Source organism: Lytechinus variegatus, chromosome 5, assembly GCF_018143015.1.
Source record: "Lytechinus variegatus isolate NC3 chromosome 5, Lvar_3.0, whole genome shotgun sequence".
Taxonomy (NCBI): domain Eukaryota; kingdom Metazoa; phylum Echinodermata; class Echinoidea; order Temnopleuroida; family Toxopneustidae; genus Lytechinus; species Lytechinus variegatus.
The window spans coordinates 10,386,829-10,410,938 of NC_054744.1; the positions used below are offsets into that span (position 1 = coordinate 10,386,829).

The 24,110-nt window shown below is 38.9% G+C and overlaps 1 protein-coding gene across 1 annotated transcript; it reads left to right on the forward strand.

The window, feature by feature from the left end:
• The first annotated feature begins 421 nt into the window (after positions 1-421).
• Positions 422-23,956, forward strand: LOC121415246 (probable ATP-dependent RNA helicase DDX49). Its single transcript, XM_041608429.1, has 12 exons — positions 422-649; positions 10,945-11,068; positions 11,747-11,832; positions 14,222-14,343; positions 15,415-15,593; positions 16,230-16,370; positions 17,437-17,512; positions 18,360-18,534; positions 19,934-20,008; positions 20,310-20,398; positions 22,336-22,407; positions 23,018-23,956. The coding sequence occupies exons 1-12, from the start codon at positions 505-507 to the stop codon at positions 23,180-23,182; spliced, it is 1,449 nt and encodes a 482-aa protein (XP_041464363.1). The 5' UTR covers positions 422-504; the 3' UTR covers positions 23,183-23,956.
• Positions 23,957-24,110: the final 154 nt, after the last annotated feature.

Below are 24,110 nucleotides of genomic sequence, written 5' to 3' on the forward strand. Positions count from 1 at the left end.
ATCAAACGTTGTATCTTTATACTATATCACCCGGATTACCGCGAAGATCCATGATTTAGAGATAACATCATCCTTTACAAATCCAGAATTACAATATACAATGAAACAACAATTAAATATAGCAACTATTAATATTCATGTTATATTTACATGATTTTAACCTCCATACGTAGCTAAAAAAAATTCGCTCGCGCTCCGCACTCGCATTTCGTAATATTGTTCTTATTTTTAAAGAGGGCGGGGACCATAAAAATGCTAAATTCCCTGATTTTTGCCAACTGGAACAAATTTACACTCGTTGTATTATTGCCCGATTTTCGTTAAAAATCAAATTTGAAAATTCCAGGAAATATTTATGAATTTCAGGAAATTTGGAATCCAATTTCGGGAACTTTATTTTGGAGCTGTGGAAACACTGGTTCATTTGACGCCACCATAATTGCAATATTGCGCAACAACGGACGCGTGAAACGATGTCCACTTGATTAAAAAAATCATTGAAAAATGGCAGATTTTGAAGTGGAAAAGGGGAAAAGATTATCCTTTGCAGGACTCGGACTTCACGACTGGCTTGTCAGACAGTGTGAAGCAGTCGGAATCAAACAACCAACACCCATTCAACACAACTGCATTCCAGCAATTTTGAGAGGTAGGTAGGCCTATAACTATAAGTTTATAACTAAGCTTTATGCGACATGCTCATGCCTGGAACTCGGGCTCAGCTCAATATCAGTCGCTCGCCCCGCCCGGCCTCCCCAGCCACGGAGACATCGGGGCCGGGGCGCGCGGCGGTGCAGATGCACCGGGCCGGCATAGGCATAGCCTTCATTCAATCAGCTGTGCCAGCTGCATCGCTGGATTCATGAAATCCGGTTGTTGTTAAAAAGAAAACACAGCACAATGATTTATTAGGCATACAACATGAAGATGAGTAAACCAAAAGCTTAGTTAGGTCTCTGTTAGGGCCAAAATGAACAAGGTTATGATACAACCTTGTTCTCAGTTATGGCATGTGTGGCAAAATAAAGGTGGCAATGTTTGGCTAATTTTCTCTTTTTGTTTGGGGCAAATGATTGATGTTTTTACACTGACAGTTTCCATTACACCTATTATTCATACAACTTGGCTCTTATTTAAATTTGATACTTTAAATCATTTTTTTCTTAATTAAAAATAGAGATCAAAAAATGAAAATTTTCTTGCCATATTACTTTCCACCAATAGAGGGCGTACACAAAAATATGCCCAAAATTCAAGTTTTTGAGCGCTCTGGTGAATACAAAAATTATTCCCAAGTTACTAATGAAAAATAAATTGCAACTGTATGGAAATTAGTAATTTTGGTCACAAAAGTGATATTTTAATGACTTTTTAAAGTGTGTGCTCCGGACAACATTGGCATACCATAGTCCTACCTTTAGATTCCCCACAGGCAGGGTGGTAGCAGAAAAGTTCATTCACCTGTCATGTGCCGACATCAATTAAGTGCGCTAGTTTCATAACAAGATTATTAGAAGACGGCAAGTCATGAAAAATAGACGGTGAAGGGTGTGGAGGGGAATTGAGGTCACTGAATCTATTTTTAGCACTCTCAATCTCGTAATTGCTGTCTATGTCCTGCAGGAGTAAGTGAAAAAAAACTGTAGGGGAAGGCGGGGTAAGTTGTGACAGTTTTTGCTTTTTGCATGTTAGAATTGATATGATTAATAATCTTGTCGAAATAAGTACCTTGCCTTGAAATTTAACTCTTCTGAAATATTTTCCACCTATATATAACTTTCTATCCCCACACTGAAAGTCATCGTGACTTTTGAAAAAAACGATGTCAAATGGCTCAACTTGCCCCATATATGGGGTAAGTTTGAGCCACCGTCTGGGGTAAGTTGAGCCACAAAAACTTATGTACAAATGTATGAAGGGAGAACCAGCATGTCAATTTTTTGTTTAAAGTCTTGTCATTTGCTAATTCTCTATAAATACTAACATCCTTTAAAAGGAAAAGAGCAGCCATGTAAATTTACTCCTTTCAGCCAGCATTTCAATCGATTTTTATGTTTTTTTTTTTTTAAGATACATTACCATAGGAATTACCATGGCTCAACTTGCCCCATGCTGTTTGGCTCAACTTACCCCAGTCCGAACTCAGTGCGATAATTTTGTATCCACACATTTATTATGCATCCATCATATAAAAGACTGACAATAATGAAGATCCATACCTGGACTAATAATGTTGTTATCATGTCTTTAATATATTTAAAGACGTGTGTGTTTATAAAGCACTTATCTATTTCACACTCTTTTTTACTTTTTTGGATGAAATGCATATTTTTCCCTCTAAAAAACTACTTTTTGTTTCAAAGTTGAAAACAATATGGTGGCGTTAGGGGTTATGCTATGGGTCATCAATACATGACACCACCACAATGTCTGACTCATTCATTATTGGCCTGGGGCTGGTGGCTCAACTTGCCCCTATGCTCAACTTACCCCGCCTTCCCCTACGCATAACAAGGACAATCTCAATTTAACAAGACATGATTTGTCAAGTCACGATTTGTCCTGGTTTATGAGGATATCCTTGTTTTCTGGGACAATCCCAATTTTTGGACCAGCACTTCTACTGATGATAAATCATTCTGCATCATCATAATTTCTGACAAATCACAAAATGATTATTGAAAGCTATAAAGTATTGCACATCGATTGATAAGTGATAGGCATGGCATGGCCATGGGCTGGCTACGCCGATGACGATGCCTGACAACGGCGATTTTTTTTTTTAATTCACAAGACAGAGCAGTAAAACACTAATTTTGAGCATTTGTTGTGTAGGCCCTCTATCGGTGGAAAATCAAATTGCAAGAAAATTGTCATCAATCTTCTAATTCTTAAAAAAGTAACTTTAAAAGAATTCAATTTACTTCAGAGCCGAGTTTTAATAATGAATAGCTTTACTTGATACTAACAATTAAAAGATCAAGCACTTGTCCCAAAACAAGAGAAGATAAGCTAAACATTGCCAACCTTAATTCCCCACACAGGGAGTCCTAACAGAGAACAAGGTTATATCATAACCTTGTTCATTGAATGAGTGAGTGAGGTGGCTATTTGAATTGTGTCTATTTCATTCATTTTGCCTTTTTTGGGGAGGTCTATTTTGACACCAAGGACAAAAAAAATCTATCATAAATGTTTTTTACCTTGGATTTATCATGGAAGTAGGCATGAAGTTATACACAATATATTTGCCCTTCTGCATCCAAACATTGGTACTTATATTTGTAAAACTTATTTGGCATTGAGTGACATAGGTAGAGCCTGGACATAGTCACAGAAAATTTTCATCTGGATTGTACAGGAAACTTCCTAACGTGATTTGAACATATCCTCGACTGTATAGTGTTAGGGGATTAGGAGTAATTAAGCAGACAATAGACAACGTCACACGATCACCGGACCGGCGGGAATATTTGCACCCATCACCAATGCAGTACACAATACACTACACATACCGGTACTCTAGCTACATACTCACGCCACTCAAGCAGATCACTCCATACTCAACCCCCGCACAGCACAGACGTGTCGTGATCGTGACCGAGCGAGAGGGTTCAATATACAAGTGAATAAGGTAAGACTTTTTCCATGTGTGAAGTACAAAGTGTACTTGAGCTAGTGAGTGTGTATGACTGTAAGTGTTTCGGCCCCTCCACAATATTGGCGACGAGGATAAAAGTTATTTTTATTTCATTTTCGGCAAAACTTTTTATTTACTTCGCCATAGCCGGCGCCGATAGCAGAATCTGCGCTGGCTGTGACCGAATATAAAAAAGCCGCCGCCATCTTGAAATTTTTTAGGTTTTTGATTAATTTCAGCTGTTTGACTCTGTTTCGTCCAAAATATTAAATAACACAACAAATAACATATTATTTTAGTTTGAGATTTTATTTTTTGGTGGAAAAAGTTTGATATTTAGTTCCGTAAATTTACTTAATTTTTTTACCGATCGGCACTGCCGTTCTAGCCCTGAAGGAATTCAGCGGCCAGCTTGACAGGAGCCAATCGGATTGTTTTGGTTACAAACAATATTCGTTGTACTATTTAGGGTTAATATCCATTTATTTTGTTTAACCATATATTTAAATCTTCCCTCGTTAGGATATTTTTTCCGGGCCACCGAGAGTGATATGAATTTGATGAATTTTTGATTGAGTGTGAGTGTGTACTAATTGGGTAGTGAATTTGCGACGTGAGTGAACTGAGCTGAGCTGTGTACCGTATGTGGTGTGAATGGATAGCTGAATATTATTGATGTTGTGAGTTGATTATTTTATTACAAGCCTGAATTTGCTTTTCTCCTTTGACCGCTGCGCTGCTGCTGCTGTTAGTATTATATTTTTTTGTAATTATATTTCTGGGTGTTTTTTGGAGAAAACACCAGAAAATTGCTGCTGCTGCTGCTGCTGTTGTTGAATTGTTAGGAATTTATTATTTTTTGGGTAACGTCTCAGGAGATCAGGAAATTCAGTCTTGTAATAATTATTTTGTTGCTGCTGCTGTTGTATTGAATAGTTTGTTATTGTTGCTGCTGCCGTGTATTATTTTGTTGCTGCTGTTGTTGCTTTTGGATTGTTGCCGCTGCTGCTGTTGAGTGAATGCTGTGAGCTGTGCTGCTGACATTCAAATTAATAAATTATAAAGTGTTTAATTAAATAAATTGTATATAGAACTATTCATTATTCCAAGTGTACTTGTAAATATTAATTTTTGTTAAAAAAAAAATATATATAATAATAAAAACATACTTACATAATTGAATAAGAAATTAATTGAAATTATTTCTACATTTTACATTTTTTGAACAAGTGAGCGTTCAATTGTTTGATTTTTTTTCCTTTTTCTCTCCTAGGAATTGAATCATACAGGAATTTTTTTTCTTAGGCAAGGCAGCCTTTGGATTTTGATTTTGATTACATTCACAGGTCAGGATATTCTGACGTTAGTTCTGTTAATTTCTCTTTCATATTTTTATTTAAAAAGTCAATTTTGTCCCAAATTTATTTTGATTTTATCCGCAAGACAAACTAGTCTGTAGGATAATTTTTGGTTAATTACAGTTCAATTTGGGAATTTAATTTGTCCCAAATTTATTTTCAATTGACTATTGGGATTCTTTTTTGTTACTGATTAATATTATTTCCTTACATCAAGATGGCGAGCAACATTTCAAGAATCAAAATCAACTTTTGTTCGTCTGAGGAATTGATGACTTTGCCTGGAGTGGGTATGGCCACCGCCAACCGCATTCTACACGCGAGGGAGGCGGCCGACCTTACTCCAGAGACATTCTTGTCGATACCTCATGTACCGAAGGCAGAACTGTTAGTTTACGCCTTTGATTATGAGCCAACAACAACGGCTCGTAATGTGGACCGCAGAGAAGTGCGCTCCGAAGGAGATGAGCCTTATACGAGCGTTCCACTTATACCATCTAAGGAGCCCCCCATAAGCCAGGCGTTTGAGGCTCGGCCACAGCACACCCGTGCACATAGCACACAGGGTGCTGTAGGCCAGTCTTCTCAGACACAGGCCGGGGAGGCCTCCTCATTTTTCACAGGGGGGAGGCCAGGTGGCGCTTATACTCAGCAGCCCTCGGCCTCTCCAGAAGATAGGGCTAAGTCCCTCTGGGCTAATCAATTTGGGTATTCAAGATGGAACGATGGCCTGTTCCCACCACAGGGTCCCCAACAAGTTACCCCACCAGGACCCCAGTTCCAGTGTGGTCCTCATGCCCAAGTAGATTTGCATGGTCAGGCTCCCAGTACTCAGGGTGGCCGACCAGCAATGTTAAACCAAACTACCCAGACACCTCCACATAACTACCCACAGGCCGTTCCACACTTTACTCAAGCGCAGTACGAGGAAATGTATGGCGTGATGTTTAGGATGATGCATATGATGCCATTCGGAGCAATTGGACGACCAGCTCCTCCATACTGCAACCCTGCTGCTGCCTACGGTGGGTATTGCCCGCCATGGGCTGGAGGCAGATATCCGCCACACTATCCTGACACTGTGGCCCCGCACACCTCTCCCCAAGGACCATGCGACTTGCAACATGGGGGTAGCAACCCTGTGTATCAAGGCGCTGGACCCCAAGGAGATGGACATGGAGGCTCAGTGTTCAATGAACATGGAAACACCACAAGGCCATCAGTAAGTCCGGGATACTTGGGGCTGCCAACAAGAAATCAGCCGCCCCGTGTCACCAGACTTACTTCGGCATCAAGACCTGTGGTACCGGACTATGATGACAGAAGGCCCCCTTCTAGACCAACCTCTTTGCCGAAGACTATTTCGTTCGACGGCAAGGGAAGTTGGGCGGCCTTCTATTCAAAGTTTCAACTTTATTCCGAAAGACATGGCATGTCTGATGCAGACAAGAAATATCAGCTGTGTCTGGCGTTGGAGGCCGAAGCCAGTAAGTTCATGGCCCTTATCCAGGAGAGCAATCCAAATATCGCCTTCCCTGACTTGGTTACCAAGTTGGAGAAGCGGTTTGCTCTCCAGGAGGAGCCGGAAGTTATTCGGATGCAATTCCAATCGGCTTTTCAACGCTCGGATGAAGACATCATCAAGTGGGCAGATAGGCTTATGACCCTTGCAGGTCAGGCCTTCGTAGGCCTACCTGACAAGTTCGTCCAAGAACTTGTCGTGGCAAGGTTCTGCCAAGGTGCCCAAGACAAAGATGCAGGGCATCATGTCCTGACTTCTCGGCCTGGGACATTAGATGAAGCCATGACCAAGTACAAATGGTTTCAGTTTACCCAGAAGACCATGCATAAGCATGGCCCTAGGCTGAGGAACGAGGTAAGGCAGCTCTCTGTAGGAGAAGACAATAATGACCTCAGGGTACAGGAGTCGTCTCCTCCGGAAGCTGCCACCAAAGGAACTTCTAGCCTTGAGGCTAGAATCAGTGCTCTGGAGGCTCAGAATGTAATGTGGGCCTCCAAGATGGATTCGATGGTTGTTGCAATCACTGATCTGTCTAGGAGTACTAAAGAACTTTTGTCGGTGTCAAGAGGCCAGCCGGGTTACTTCTCCGGCCGTGCCCCTGTCACACCTGACAGACCAAAGTATACCTCTGGTTGGGCTCTGGGTACATCAGACAGGCCGAGGTATACCTCTAGTAGAACGCCGGATCGGACAGAGGGAGGCAGAAGGTCATCTTCGGTCCTTCCACCAACCGATCGGCAGCGAAACTTCACAGGCTGCTTCAACTGTGGGGAAGAAGGCCATTTTAGTAGGGCCTGCCCCAGAGGGAGATCTCCTGCTCAGAACAGACAACTTAGGGCTGTTGCCTTCGAGGAGGAGGGAAATGGACAGGGATCGGAGGAGATGGGGAATCCCCGATCCGATCACAGATCCCCACCTCCACCATCCCCATTCCATTAAAGGACAGCCTAATGCCACGAGACCATGGTAGCACACGGGCACCGGACGCGCAAGCAAGTCCAGGGAGCCCGAAATTCTCCGAGGTATTAGATGTCCCTTGGAGGAATCCACCATGGCCACCAGACATTTCCGGTGAGGTTAAAGATCAAGAGGTTGAAGTCGTCATTTGTAGAATTGTGTCTACTTCAACATTGAGTGTTGAGTTGACAGTTGGCAAAGAGCCCATTACATCTGTTTTGGACACTGCGGCAGCTGTCACCATTATATCAGATAGCCTATTCAATCGCCTCCAGCCTCGGCCGCCCATCCTTAAGCGTGTAATCCTTAAGGGGGCTGGCCGAGACATGACAATGGACGGCATGGTGGTAGGGCCTATCAATATCAAGCTGGGTACCCAAGTACTCAGCGAGAAGATTTATGTAGCTCCGATAGCAGATGAGATGTTGTTTGGCGTTGACTTGTTACAAAAACACAATGCCAATATCAGCATCCCAAATGCTATCTTAACTATAAATGGTGAAGACCTACCAATCATACAACGAGAAGATTCTTAAAACGGTTATATGATTGGGTAGGCTTATAAGTCTTAATTGTAGGACCTGACGTAGAACCTTCAGAATGTGTCCCATTGTGGATACTCATGAATCGGATCTACTCTTCACCTTCTTGATCCCTCGAGCCTCTTTATAGAGGGGCTGGCCCCATGGGAACAGGAGTTGAGAAGGTTTCTACTTCAAAAGAAATAGATTGGTACACTTGTCGATTGAGTAGACAAGGATGTGCCATATTAAAATCAAACACAAGGGGTCCCAAATGTGGCTGTTGAATCTTTCCCTGTAATGGAAATATCCGTCAACAAAGCCAATTCATTTGAGATCCGAATAGTTGACCCAGCTGAGGTGGCAGAGAAACCGCCTTTGGACAGACAAGAAAGCGCCGGCTGAAGAGACTCTGTTTTTCCTCCCGCCAGAGGGAAAGTTTTTGTGGACAAACAGGGAACTCTTCTGCCTTTATAGAGAAGGAGTCATCTTGATGGAGAAGGATGAGCGTGATGTCATGATTCCTGAATCACTAAGACATTACATCATCCGGCTTAGTCATGATCCTCCTTCAGCAGGGCATGCTGGGATCTGTAGCTCTCAGTACTACCGATACGGCATGTCGAAAGACAATCACATCTGCATATAACCAGGTGTGAAATTTGTGAAACAAGAAAGCGACCCGTTCCTGGAGGCATCCCATGAAACGTCATGGGAGCGCCTCCTCGGAACGTGTCCATCTTGAATTTACTATCAATCCTGGTTATGACAGATTAAAGCAAAGGAGCTCCTGTCTCTCTCCCTTGCACCTGTCTCTGCCTGCCACTGTGCAAATTCATTTATTTTAAAGGATCTGTATTTCAATGCAATATATACCATAAATATGAAATTAATGCCTATAATATGTATAATTTATTACCCAATTAATTTGTATGCACCCCTTATTGTTTCTATATTAATAAAAATCGATAAGTTAGTTGGTTGATCACACCCTTTATGCACATATGTATATATTCTTTGATTTATATATTTGTTTCTTTTACTAAGGTACACAGATAAGCGTAGTGAGCTTATTTAAATTATATCAAGGCAGAGACAAGGTAAGAATATTTTTTATGATTTGGTAATGATGTATTTGGTAATGATGTATATATTGATGATGTAAATATTTGTGTTATACTTACGTTCATGATCAAATAAAGAAAAAGAAAAGAAAAAAGAAAAAGATCACGAAACAGATCACAGAGAAAGAAAAGAAAAAGATCACAAAAGAAAATAAAAAGATTACAGAAAAAAAAAGAGAGGTCACAGACCCCCCAAAAAAAAAATCAAGGAGAAAAGAAACAGAAAACGAAAGAAGAAAAGAAAAAAAAAAAAGATCAAAGAAAAAAAAAAAAGAAAGAAAAAGATACACAAAAAAAGAGAGAAAAAAAATGTGAACGTTGATGTATATTTTATGTATAGGGTTAAGTTGAGTATACCTTCTGTTAAGTATATTAAGTTATGTTAAGTTGTATAGGAAATATGCCCCCCAATTTTTTTAGGGTGGGGGGAAGTATAGTGTTAGGGGATTAGGAGTAATTAAGCAGACAATAGACAACGTCACACGATCACCGGACCGGCGGGAATATTTGCACCCATCACCAATGCAGTACACAATACACTACACATACCGGTACTCTAGCTACATACTCACGCCACTCAAGCAGATCACTCCATACTCAACCCCCGCACAGCACAGACGTGTCGTGATCGTGACCGAGCGAGAGGGTTCAATATACAAGTGAATAAGGTAAGACTTTTTCCATGTGTGAAGTGTACTTGAGCTAGTGAGTGTGTATGACTATAAGTGTTTCGGCCCCTCCACAATAACTGTACACAACTTCATCTGGTATATCATTCCATTGTGTGACAACCCTCTAAAGAATACACCTTGTCCCGGCTTTGAATGAATGTGATTCTTCTGAATTTTCAAAGTGTGTCCACATGTTCTCTCTGATTTAGACACTAAAGAATTGGCCCGGACTAAAGTCGTCTGTACCAGTCACTAATTTAAAGATCTGCAACATGTCTGATTGGTGTCTCCTATAGGCAGTTTCAGGCTTTGGAGGCATGCAGGGTAGCTGAGGTCCCTTAATGAAGTCAGAAGTTTGGTGGCTCTTTGTTGCACCTTTCCAAGCTTCTCAATATCTTTTTTATAGATAGGATGCCATGAACATGAGGAATATTCCAAGATGCCTTATTAGTGACTTGTACAGAAGTAGGAATCTTTCTTGGTCAAAATATGAAAAGGCGCGTCTGATCATTTCTAGTTTCCTATTTGCTGCAGCGACAACTCTTCAGACTTGCTGATTGAACTTGAGCTTATCATCTAAAGTAATTCCCAAGTCCTCCGATGATACTGATGCAATGTCGGAAATCGTACCATCTTTCTGCACTTTATAAATCCTGTCCAAACTTTTCCTACCTAGGTGCATCACTTAACATTTTGATGTATTGAAGGGGAGTTGCAATGTTTTGGACCAATTTGAAAGACTGTCCAAGTCTTGCTGCAACATCTCACCATCATTATTATTGTTGACAGAAGATTAGAGTTTAGTATCATCTGCAAACATTTTAACTGTTGATGAGTTATCAGATATGTTTGGTCATGCATGATCAGAAATTCAGAAATAATATATTTTTTGTGTCAACTGATAGAGAAGAATTGACTCTCTTTATTATTATATCAAAAAGTTTACTTCTGTTGATGATGATGAAGTACAGTCCACCGACTGGTGTATTATCTTACTATATTTGGCAGGTCTGGTGTGGAGTATGTAGAGTGCCATTTCATGTTTATAAAAATAAATGAAATTTTTTATTGACATTCACTGTGTATTATTTGTTGGATGGTTGATTATCTACATTAAAATATCACATTTTTTCCGTATCTTTGTCCATCAGGTAGTGATTGCATTGGCTGTGCCAAGACGGGGAGCGGTAAGACAGCTGCTTTTGCCTTGCCTATTCTTCAGAAACTGAGTGAAGACCCTTATGGAGTCTTTGGACTTGTTGTAACCCCAACAAGGTGAGTTACATATTGAAACTACAGTTAATACTCTCTCCGATTGGGGAGGGTCCACATAGCTGAGTGTTACGTACGTTTGTCTGTACTGTTCACATTACAAAACTTATGCCGAGACTGATCTACAATGTAAACTCTAGAAGACATTGTGGTCATTTAAACCACGGAGAAGTCAACTACTGTATGCACCTTTGGGGCATGCTCTAAAACTGAAAGGAAGGTTTTCAAGATAGGCTGAGCAGAAAATAATTTTGATGTAGGTCAAACCTAATCCTTCTCTTCGTGAGAAGACCCAATCTAACTTGAATCTTCATGAGGCGAACGTTTTCCCAAGACCATTTGAAATTTTTTTTATTTGAGTTGATAGGTAGATTTAATTGTATTAATCTTCCGTAAGAGAATTGTATACTGTATATAAAACAGCTCTCCATCTCTCGAAAGACCAATGGAAAGTTTTATCATTACGGGAATTTAAGTTTCTGGGCATTTTCTTTCCTAGAACACCATGCACCAACTATTTCACACATTTCAAGTTTCATCTATTATTCATCTTCTTTATAATGTAATGCACATGAGTTATTTGTAACTTGTTTTGTGCAGAGATTCAGAGAATATTTGTGTATTAATAGAAATTTTGAATGTCAGAAATTAATATTTTCTGCTTTTATCTTTTTATTTCAGGGAACTGGGAATCCAGATCGCAGAACAGTTCAGAGTGCTAGGAAAGCCAATAGGATTGAGAGTAGCCGTAGTTATTGGTGGAATAGGTTGGCTCAAAATATTCAAGAGTTTACATAGATGTTATTTAAAGATAAATTCCAGTTTTGGTAACGATCTCAAAATGACTTACGACAGAATCTGATATAATGACCATCCAAGTGTCTGTTTGTAGGAATAAAAAATATGTGCCAAAGGATTCTGGAATAAATTGTGCAATTGCTGAGAAATAAGCAAAATAAGCGCGAATTCGGTCACTTCCGTCGGGTCTTTATTCCAGCAATATCAATACACTGTCCCACGTGTGACTATCTGTGTTGTTGATCTTCAGTGTGAACATTTTTCAGCATAGATTTCAAGAGTTCAGCTTATGTAACTGTACCAGATCTATATCCTCGATTATATTCTGACAATTAACCCTGGTTTTACAGACTTTCTCATGAAATCAGTGTTTACTGCAACTACCAGAATTTCTTTTTAAGTTGAAAGCCTGTCGTTAGTTTTGATAATACCCCCACAAGTGCATGTCAGCTATTCCAATCCATTACTAGATTACATGTGACCGACCAGCCACCCCAAAACCAACAATTGGCAGAGCTACCAAGTCTCACGCATTATGCGTGAGACTCAAGCATTTTGGACTCTTGTTCATCCCCTCTAATCTCTGGCTCACGCAACTATCACAGCCTATCCCCATATACATTGTACACAATGTCTGTGATCTCACTCAGATTCACAGAAAATCTCACGCATTGCTGGTCTTTGAACTTGGCATCTCTGAATTGGTCGCCAGGGAAGGTTCCCTCCAAATAGCCAAAATCATAATTTGGTCTTCAAAAACAAGAATGAGAAAAATTAGCTTATCTAAAGGTCATAAGGAGTAATTCTTCTTCTTAATGCTGTTAAAATTTGAAGTTGTAAAGTTGAATAAACAACAAGATACAGGAGTTTCTTTAACACTGTTTGATGACTGCTTGGAAGTGAAACCAAAGATACTACAAGGGGAAGATTGAACACTTCGGCGATTTTTTGAAACCCTTGATAAATGCTCATGGGGAAGGATGCCCAATAGTGTTGAGTAAGTAAACCATCGCACATCAGCATGCAGCTGTGTATAAAACATATGGGGGAAATGAGCGGGAATTTTGGAGAGGGCTCAGAGGTGGCGCATGGGAATAATTCCACCTTTTATTATCCAGAAACCTCTGAAATATATTCATCTTTGATTTAAGGAAAAAAATGAATGAAAAAATAACTACAGAGCTACCAAGTCTCACGCATTATGCGTGAGACTCAAGCATTTTGGACTCTTGTTCATCCCCTCAAATCTCTGTCTCAACTAACTATCACAGCCTATCCCCATATACATTGTACACAATGTCTGTGATCTCACTCAGATTCACAGAAAATCTCACGCAAAGCTGGTCTTTGAACTTGGCATCTCTGTAACTATTAAATGTAAAAATCATCTATTCCTTCACCCCTTCACTCATATGTTTTGTACACAACCATCTCGCAACCATACACAACGGTAAAAAAGGTTGGTACTTTCTCAATGCTGTAGGGCGCTCTTCCCGAGCGTTTCATTGCGCGGTCTATGTACTGTCCGATCTTCCCCTTGTAGTATCTTTGGTGAAACCTTCGCTGATATTCATCTTCATTCGATCAAGTACATGTGAGGGTTAATTTTGATCAATTTTGTCTAGTTATTTACCATTTAAAAGCTTCGGTTGTGGTCTTTGAAGTGCAATGAAAATCTGGAAATAAATTTTTGGCAACTAATTGTTGGTTTTGGAATGGTTAGTCTTGTGAATATGTGTGCCCTAAAGTGATTGTGAATATGAAGAATATGAATTTTTATCGGGTAAGAGTTAACAGATATTTTTGGCAAAAATTTACCTTGAAAAGGTGCTAGATCAGATATGATAATCAGATATTTGCATATTTTTTGTCTTGTCTCTGTGAAGCCCCTTCTCAAGCATGGAATGTGCTGAAAATTTTAGGATATAGTATCTGTTGCTTTCTAACATCCAATTACTGAATATGTAGAGTAAGTGCTCAAAGGGGTATGTTTTGATACAGAAAGAAAACAGAGAGAGAGGGTGCTAGATGGCACTGGATATTAAAGTTGGTCCCTCGAAATTGATAACATTTCAAAAGAAACCAGTTGAGCAGTAAAAATTAAAATAGCCAAAGTTCAAATAAGCAGGTCTTCCAGAGATTCCTGAACTGGCCCTCAGAAGCAACAATGAGTTTTTTAAAGTTATCTGTTTCAGTTGTGTGTAATGAAATATTCTTTTAATTTCAAACTAGTATTCTAAGTTCTTATCTCATTGTTCAATTGATAGCAGTTAAGTATGTGATAGATCTTTCACTATGTGGCCTTCGTCCTTCATCTTTCAAATTTATGTTTGGACAATATGTTTCCCTGATGAATAGATATGGTCGAGCAGGGACTGGAGCTGTCCAAGAAACCTCACATTGTCATAGCAACCCCTGGGCGTCTAGCTGACCACATTAAGAGTACAACGACCTTTGACCTCCATGCCATCAAGTTTCTGGTAATTTAATTTATACTTGATATTTGTAGAAATTTTTTTTTCTTGCCTTCACAGGTTCAAGATATTCCATTATTTGTAACATTTTCATCATGACTAGTTTTAGAATACAGACACTTTTTAATGTATATACAGTGGTACTCAAAAGTTAGTAAACCCTACCAGAAAACAAGCCAAACGCCAAGCGTTGTCTCACCTGCATATTGCAGTCATGAAGAGACTGCATGTCAAAACTATAGGTCATGTCATTAGTGGAACAAACAAATAAGGTCATGCCATTAGTGGAACAAACAGATGCAAAAAGCATCGGAACATACAGTACAAGTCAGATATCTTTAATACCTGTTTCGAAGCTATAGAAAGCTATTTTGTGTACAATAAGCACAGTGCCAGTAATGGAAAGTTCATTGACCTTTGACCTTAAATTCAACTCACATTCGAACTTGACCTGCACCATCAAGAGATGAACCTCTTGTATGAATTTGGCAATCCTACCTCGAAGATCTAAAAAGTTATGTGTACAGCACAGCAAAGTGCCAGTCAGGGAAAGTTCATAGAACTTTCTGTCATGTTTTAGATATAAAATTGTGAAGTCGAGTGATAATATATACATGTATATCATTCAGTGAAGTTTGTTTCGATGGGCTATCTGAACCTTGAAGGGCTGTTGTGTACACTGTTGTCTACAAGTCAGCATGAAGGAGTGCATTTTGTGGTGGGGTTCACCATCTATTGAGTACAACTGTATCTAGTGTAGAAGCATTCATATAGTGTTATCTCTTTTGAATTATTCCTATTTTTACTTGTCATGTTTGTAAAATACAGAAGTTAGATTGAGTGTATGTTCAAGTTTTATGATACATATATCTGTGTTGCACACTTGAAGAAGTACAAGAAAACTGATGCAAAATGAATGTTTTAGGACAATACCTGTATGCCATGCATATTGGGATAAGCCCTGTGGGCGGAATGTCTGCTGTCTGTTAAGTGACCATCTTTGTTCATTGCTTTGGACACTGTACTGGAAGTTGGAGTGATCTCCGATGCTATTTTCTACATTTGTCTAACGTACAGGTCTTGGATGAAGCAGATCGCTTATTGGAGGGGAACTTCGGTCCAGATTTGGAGGTCATCTTTGATTTCTTGCCAGCTAAAAGACAGACATTGCTCTTCAGTGCCACCATTACAGATACCATGAAGGAGCTACAGAAGATGTCCATGAATAAACCTTACTTCTGGCATTCCAAAGCACCGTAAGTACACACGCTGCTTTCAGCATCCCAAATATTAACAACGAACTTAGTCTGGAATTATTTTTGTATCCTGTAATTTTTGTTTTAAGATCAGAGCTGCTACTTAGTACATGTACGATTTTATCATATTTAGTGGTATTTTAAGGGAAAAGTGACATTAAATACAATTTCCCCCTAGAAATAAGATTTTTGGAACTTTTTAAAATAATGTCTTTTAGTATGTTTTCAAATTTTAAAGAAAAAAATCTGATTTTTAGCCTGAAAATAAGATAAAAAGCTCTGTAAAGGCCTGGTCACACCGCCCGAGCGTTGTTGGAGCGGTAGGGAGAGAGGGTCGAATTTCGCTAACAAAATTGGGGAAAAAATTGAAAAAAAAAAACAAAAACATCAATCGAAAATGGTGAACGGTAGTGAGCGCTGATGATTTTTTCTCTCCGCTCCACAACCGCTCTACCAACGCTCAGGCGGTGTGACCAGGCCTTAAACTATATTTGATATGCCTTGCATTAAGTTGAAACCTCAATATTTGCAGACCTGGTGATTTATTGGAGTGAGCATTTATTAACGGAAGTAACGATGTACCGTATGAAACTATGATGTTTGATGGTTCTTCAATATCATTTTTCACCCCCTCAGAGTGGCTACCGTTGAGCAGCTAGACCAACGCTATGTGCTGATGCCCGCTCAGGTCAAAGATGCGTATCTCATGTATATCATCTCAGAATTCACTGAGAAGAACAAGGATCATTCTGTTATTATCTTCACAAGTACATGCAAGTGAGTTTTAATAGGACTACGGTACTCAAAAAGAGATTCATATTCTTAATTTAAAAAAATATATATTAATGTTGTTGATCTCGTAGGAATAATACTTTTATTGATTCTTGAAAAATTCATGTCACAATGACCATGTCATTTGAAAGTTGACCATTAATTCAAATCTTTGTATCTGTCATATGTGTATAAAACTCAGTGAAGTTGCTCAAATATTTGAAGTAATGTGTGTTGCAGTGACTTGCAATCATCACAGAAGTCATTAATCAAGAGAAGAAGAAAAAAATCAGGTATGGGATCAGATAAAGTAGTTTGTATTTAGATGGAAATTCAATTAAAAGTAATGAATACCTCCGCCAACAAAAAGAAACACCCCAAACTCACACACGTAATTTCTTAGCTCAGGGTTTGTGTAGGGGATAGAATTTCAAATAGCTTTACTGAGAGTATACAGTATCTCTAATTTAACTTTTTGTTGTACCGGTATACAAAATCTTTAAACAAAATACAAGCTGTTGCCAATTTTAGGATCAAATGCAGATTAACTCCACTGCTAAGGGAGCTTCATATGCTAAGGGTTTGTGAAGGAATTGATTTCAAGATCCTCTTGCTTACTTTCCAATGTTTGATAAAATCAGCTCCAATCTATCTTCAACAATTGATATCAGAATACTCACCCTCCCGCAACTTACGCTCATGCAAAAAATCACTCTGAGAAGTTCCTGCCATCAACACCCAGTCTTATGGTTCCCGATCTCAACTTAGGAACAACCTACCTCAGAGCATAAAACAAGCAGACTCAACTGACAAATTCACATCTATGTTAAAAACTCACCTCTTTGTTAAATAGATCGTCCTTAGCATATGCTGCTTCAACTGTCTACTTTCAACTGTCAATATGTATAATTTAATTTTAGCTGAACTTTCTTGTCTTCCTATTTATTTTCCTTAAGCGCTTAGAGACATTCTTTGTGATAAGCGCTATATAAATGATGTTAATTATTATTATTATTTTACCTTACAAAAGCAGGGTACCTTTATGAGTGTTATGTTACTATTTATTTTCCAGATATTGTCATGTGCTATCTATTATGCTGAGGAACCTCGGTATGCCGTGTGCTACTCTACATTCACTTGTTAAGCAGGTAAAAATACTTAATTTGAAGAGAACAAGATCACTATGTGCACATATTGGATAATCTGTTTGGTGGGAATTGGAAATATTACATACAAAAAAAACCATATTAGCCCTTATTCTGAACTCAGGTTTAAATTGAACCCTGATTCCAAACTTGTGGTTTAACTATGGAGAGCCAGTTGGATCACCAATCCTTAACAGTACACATACAATTTATCAACTCGTATGACACCCAAATTGTTCATAATTGTTTGGGAATGATAACTGAAGTACTTTTCTTCATTCTGAAAGCAAAAGAAAACAAAATAGTCAACATGAGAAATATGCAATATAAACAGAATTTTTGAAATTTTGGCTCCCCATAATTTTAGCATAGAGTTAGACTGTGGTGTAAGTAAAACTTTACTTCAGAATACAGACCTTTTTTTCATGTTCGCAAGTGATCCGGTGTGATGTAACAAGATATATTATGATTTTCATTTAGTGTGAAGTGCACTTTTTATTTTATTCATGATGTTCAAATAATGTTTTCTCAGTTAAATGCATGTACAAATATTGCATACCCGAGCATCGCAAATTTGGTCTCAAAAGATGTGTAAGAGTCAAAGGAAAAATTCAGTGGTTAATACGGTCAAGAAAATTATGCGCGATGAGTTAGTCACAAAATTTGTTGAAGGGGGAGTTAAATTGACCTTCCTCCAATTAACTTAGGGTTGAGGCTGCAGCCAGAGGCAGATGATGTATATTTGAACAACTATTTGTAAACTTGTATAAAAAAAAACCATGTAGTTTCATCTCTATTTCAAATCTCCTTTTGACTGACTTACTAAGCTACGCTCCATTGTCCTCCCCAGAAAACTAGGATAGCGTCGTTAGCCATGTTCAAGTCCAATCATGTGAGGATCCTGGTTGCGACTGATCTGGCCAGTAGAGGGCTTGATATCCCCATGGTTCAGATGGTCATCAATCATAACGTACCTACGTCTCCTAAAGACTACATCCACAGGGTCGGCAGGACTGCAAGAGCAGGTTAGGACAGTAATATGCTTTTCACACTATACTTTTTTTCCTTAACCCCGGGAAATTGGTGGGGCTAAGGGGAGGGCCTTAGCACCACCAATTTCCCGGGGTTAAGCTTAGCCCACCTCATTTTTACACTACATTTTAGCAAATTGGGTTAGCACGGTAAATAGTACGGTACTACATGTATCTGGCCCTACAAAAAAGCAGGGTTAGCCGGCTTACTGTGGTGCTAGCACCACAATTGCGGTGCTAAGAGATGCAGTGTGAAACGAAACCGGGCTAAGGAAAAGTGGGGCTAAGCAACAGCCAGTCACAGAAGTCAAAATTGCACGTTAATCTTGCTCTGTATGGTAAAATCATCAGTATTCATGAGCTGTGGGATAGTCCGGGGTTAAGGCATTAACCCAAGCTAAGCAGATAGTATGGAGTTAAGAAAGACTGTGTGAATAAAAAAAAAGACATGGGGTTGAGGATAGTCTGGGGTTAAGGATAGTATGGGGTTACGGAAATGCAATGTGAAAAGCATATAAGAGACTATGGGTATGTTCAATGTCAATTTCCAAATTTGAATGGCAACATGAATCATGATTGGAAACTCAATTTCAGAACACAAACATGGATTTAATGAAAAAGAAAGAGGAGTATGTTCGATGTAACTAATTCCGGGTCATAAAAATAAACGTTTCTCAGATGATGAGTTGAATATGTAAATACCGAAAAAAGTGCTTGATCAGATTTAATGACCTTCAGCATCACGTATTCAATAAAATGTGACACTGAACACGATTGAGTTTTGAAATGTCTTTAAATTTGCTTGCGCAGTGGATGCCTACTCAAGCATGTGCCAGAAATTACATGTCTTGTGATGGGTCAAACTGTGCAGTAAGGTATGCCAACAAGACCAGGAAATTATATTTCCGACACTGAACGGTGCACTCCTGATTGTGTTTGTGTTCTGTGTTTTATGAAAAAATTAAATGCATTTTTTTTAATGATTCTTGTTGCTGTTTAAATTTGAAAATCAACATTGAATACATGTTATGATGCCCAAATACACAAAGGTTGCTTTAATTTTACCAAAGTACAAAACCATGGATTATTTGCAGATGTAATTACACTGATTTCGTTTAGTGCTATAAGGAAAGGCCAATTATAAAAGCGCTGCCAAGCCCATCACGTGCTTTGAAATAAGATGTTTGGTATGGCAGGAATTGAATTTTAACTTGACCTGTAAATGTTATTTGTTCTAATAGCTATCTGAAGACAGAGAGATATTGACAAATTAGATCATAAACTCTGATTTTAGTGTCAACTGTGAATTAGTTTAAGTTATGAAAATATTCTGCTTTTCAATTTTTGGAAAGTATTAACCTGTAGCTTTTGTTCCTTTTTTTTAATGTCATAGGTCGTGGAGGTATGTCTATTACCATGGTAACACAATTTGATGTCAAGCTCGTCCAAGCGATAGAAAAGACCATCAGTGAGTACAGAGACAGTCAATTATTCTTTTGTAGAATAGAATATGGTTTATGGAACGAAAGTTAATTGCCGCCAGAAAGCAAATTCAAGATTTGAAGAAACTGTCAGCCTACTGTTGAAATGGATGTGTATAAAGTACTATATATTAATTTATTCTACCAACTAAGGAAGATTGATTTCATACCCAATATGTGATCAAAGAATGTCAAATCCTAGTCTGCTTTTCATGTTCATTTCTGAGTGATGATTTTATCTGTCTTTGTTAGTACTTTGCAAATTATACAATTCTACCCTCTTTTCAGATGCCAAGATGACAGAGTATAAAGTCCCAGAGAAGAAGGTCCTCCCTATTCTCAATGAAGTTGCTCTGGCAAAGAGTAAAGCTGAAATGGTATGTAACAGAACCCCAATTGGGCACATCCACATGAAAACAAAAATTAAACTCACTTCAAATTTACTAAAAGAGCAGAGATGCCAACTTTTGGAAATCAGAATTAGGGAGGATTTGCAACCGCCACCAAATTATGTGCGCGTAGCGCACATCTTGAGCGCGGAGCGCTCGACCATTGCAGCTCTGGGTTTCTAGATGCTCCCTGGTGCAATCTGACCCTTATTTTGGGGCATTTCACATGTTTTCAAATAAACATTGTTCCCACTATTTTAACATAAAAAATATCAAATATGCATTTTTACATGTAAAAAAAAATGAGGGGACAAAAGAAGTACCTGTTCTACACTAATAATAAGGAGGAATTATCACTATTGGCTATATAGGCAGGTTATCATGGTTATGTTCCACTATAAATCCAGTAAAGAAAAGCTCAGCGCTGGTCCCTTGCTTGGTGAAATAAAGACAACAGGGTACTAGTGGAGCTCGAAGATCTTGTCTTCGCAATGTCCGTAGGCCTATGCCGTTTGCTCCCGAACGTTAAGTGCTTCCGAATTATCATCACGACCTCCGTGCATTGCTCAACTGAAATGTCCACGCTGCAAATTGCGCAAAATGCATGGTAAATTCCTCTTTCCAACTTCCGAACACACAGGTACTGGAGACTGTATTCAGTCTTATACTTCTGAGACCATTTCTTGGTCTTCTTTTGTCGATTTTCCGCCATTTCGTGTCAATATCAACCCATCAATACGCCAAAATCACACACCGATATTCCACCGCACGACTTGACAAATCCAGTGGCCGCGAGCGCACACGCCTCGCGAAGCTAGCCGGGCCTCCCGGCCTGATGCACAGTGGACTCCCGTTGGGCATATCACATGCACCAGCTTTTCGCTGCTCCTTATTTGTGTACCTTTCACACAGAATTTAGTAGCAGCGAACGTAATGGAGTTACTACATGCTAAAGTTAGCAGACGATACATGTCCTTCCAATCCAATTTGATCTATGCAAAAAAAATCGTAATTTCGGGAGGATAAGGATGGTAATTGTAAGGGCGGGAGTTGGGATGAATTTTCGGGAGCCTCCGATGAAATCGGGAGGGTTGGCACCTCTGTAAGAGCAAACGTGTTGATAGTCCTGAACACCCAACTCTGTTTTGGACTATCACCGTGTAGCAGGGTTCTACGTAACTCTTTAGAAGCATTTGCCCAGTCAGGCAAGTAAACTTTTTAAAAAGTTGGAATATACTTGCCCCAAATCTATTTCACTTGCCCAAAAAAATCATTGAAACAAAAGTTTTGCAGTTTTATAAACCATTGACCTTTTTATCTTTGACATTAAGTGATCTACCTTGATATTGCATTTCTTTTTCCAAAGTGATTTTATCTTGCCTGCCTGACCAAAATTAGGGTCAATATCATATAATCGACCCTAATTTTGGTCATACTTCTGTGAGAAGTTTGCTTGCCCAATTCAGGCAAGTCGTTTTGGTCTTTACTTCAAAAAACTTGCCTGACTCTAACTTTTACTTGCCCTGGGAAATCAGGCAAGTGCTTATGTAGCACCCTGCCGTGAAGATGGACAGTCAACCTGCTCCTGCACTACAGCTCTACTTGCCAGCTCAAGCCAGCCTTCTGTCACCTTTTCAACTCAAGCCAGCTTTCTCTCATTTTCTTTTGTGTATGGATGACATTTCCATTAATATATAGACTGTGACTCTCAAGGAGGGGGGGGGGGGCACATCTGTGTATATAGGATATATTTACATTTAAAACATTGACTGTGATTCTCATAAGAGATGTGCCCTGGATCTGCAACTGATACAATTAAGTTAAAAATAACGCCAAAGTATTGATATTTTTGGTCTTATTTAAGAAAACATTTCATTCAATTTTTCATATGCCAGTAATTCTTGCTTGATGTCTCTTTCCCACAGAAACTGGAAGAGTTGGACTTTGGGGAGCGGAAAGCTATCCACAAAAGAAAACAACTCATCCTGGAAGGAAAGGTAAATACGTCTGCTGTTATTTCACAGCCGAAAATAAGAAGTCATTTTGTTAACCTTTTCAACACCCAGGTAGCCTCTCCAACTCACTTTCCTAGGTCTTGCAAAGAGTTGCGATTGATCCAATCAACCACAACTATGGAAAGCCAGCAACATCATCACCTAAAAATACATGTTTTTTCAAAATACTTTATATATATATTATGCTCTATAGTCATAAATTCATTGTTTTCTTGAAAATTCAGTGTGCTTCTCTTTCTTTACAAAGGATATCGTGCAAAATTCATGAAGACAAAATTACGGTATTGATGGATTTCCATACAGTTGAGGTTATTGTGATCAATCAGAACTCTAGTAATTATCCTCTAATCTAAGTCTACCCTAAACAAATATTTTGCCATACTTTTCCGACAGTAAATAATGCCTCCAACATTAACAGTAGAATGACAGGCAAGTAAAGTATACCCCCCTTCACAAATTTAACAAAAAATCACTGTATGGTATCACTTTGAAGCTGATCTTCATTTTTTGCTTAGAATGGTTATACAAATCTACATACAATTGTATATTGATAAGTGACTAATTAATTATTTCTATGGTTTTGATTGTTCAGGATCCTGATGAAGAGGATAGAAAGAGAGCAGGACCGAGTCAGAAGAAGACAAAACAGCATCAAAAAGAACCTGACCAATCACGGATGGTATCTCAAAGGAAACACCAATCAAAAGGAAAAAACAAACTGAAAGGAAAACCATCAAAAGAAAAGAAGTCTAGATAGCATTCAATGTAATGCGCTATCGATAAGCAGTATGAACTTTGAACTCTTTGAAAGCAGATATTCATCGGTTTTCACTAGGAATTGACACCATTTCGGATATCAGTCAAACAGAGTCAATAAATAAATAAACAAGATTTATGACCAGCAGCACAATGTAATACCAGTAAAATATTATTTTATGGTGAAGTCATCATGTCACTTTCCCTGGCCCGACAGTTGCCCAAAGAGTTTCTCGCCGGTAGTCAAATTTCCTTTCCCCTTTCGATCACATGTATTTCCAATGCTTCTCACAAAGTTTTGGGTCAAATAACAATCCACTCATGACTTTTATGCAATATTTCATTGCAGTATGATGTTTGCCTGGTTTATATTTCTTGTTTGCCTAAAACACCTGACCATTTGTACAGGTCTGTTGTTCAGGCCAAAGCATAGGCTACAGTGTGCCTAAAAAGTGCACCAGCAGGGTGTGTCTATAACACATCAATGCATTGGATGCATGTTAGTGTAAATGGGTATTTAATCGTGACTTCACTTTTTGTGGACCCCCCCCTCCTTCCTATGATCTAAATGACACAAATTTATGGAAATTACAGTAGCTGGGGGTGCGTTTCATAAAGCTGTTCCTAGATTACATGTTGCAAACAACTTGAGAAACAACATGAATGATGATGTGCTAAGGGTTTCTTGATAATTTAAATCACAACCCAACTTGAATGTTGATTGATACAGAACATTGACACACATTTGTGTCTCGAGTGCAAAGCAGATAGAACACATCCATGGGCACCTTTGTTTTGTCTTTCTGGGGGCCACAGAGAAAAATATTTTCTAAGGAATCTACATTTACAATTTTGCTGGGACAAACTGTTGTAGCTTGCAGGTTGTATTACTCTTTTAATCTGCTATAAAGAGGTTTATTTGAATGTAT

Coding starts and splice junctions, on each gene's coding strand:
- LOC121415246 (XM_041608429.1), top strand. CDS start 505: ATGGCAGATTTTGAAGTGGAAAAGGGGAAAAGATTATCCTTTGCAGGA. Junction 15,594..16,229: donor TTCTGGCATTCCAAAGCACC/GTAAGTACACAC, acceptor TCACCCCCTCAG/AGTGGCTACCGTTGAGCAGC. Junction 20,399..22,335: donor CAAAGAGTAAAGCTGAAATG/GTATGTAACAGA, acceptor TCTTTCCCACAG/AAACTGGAAGAGTTGGACTT.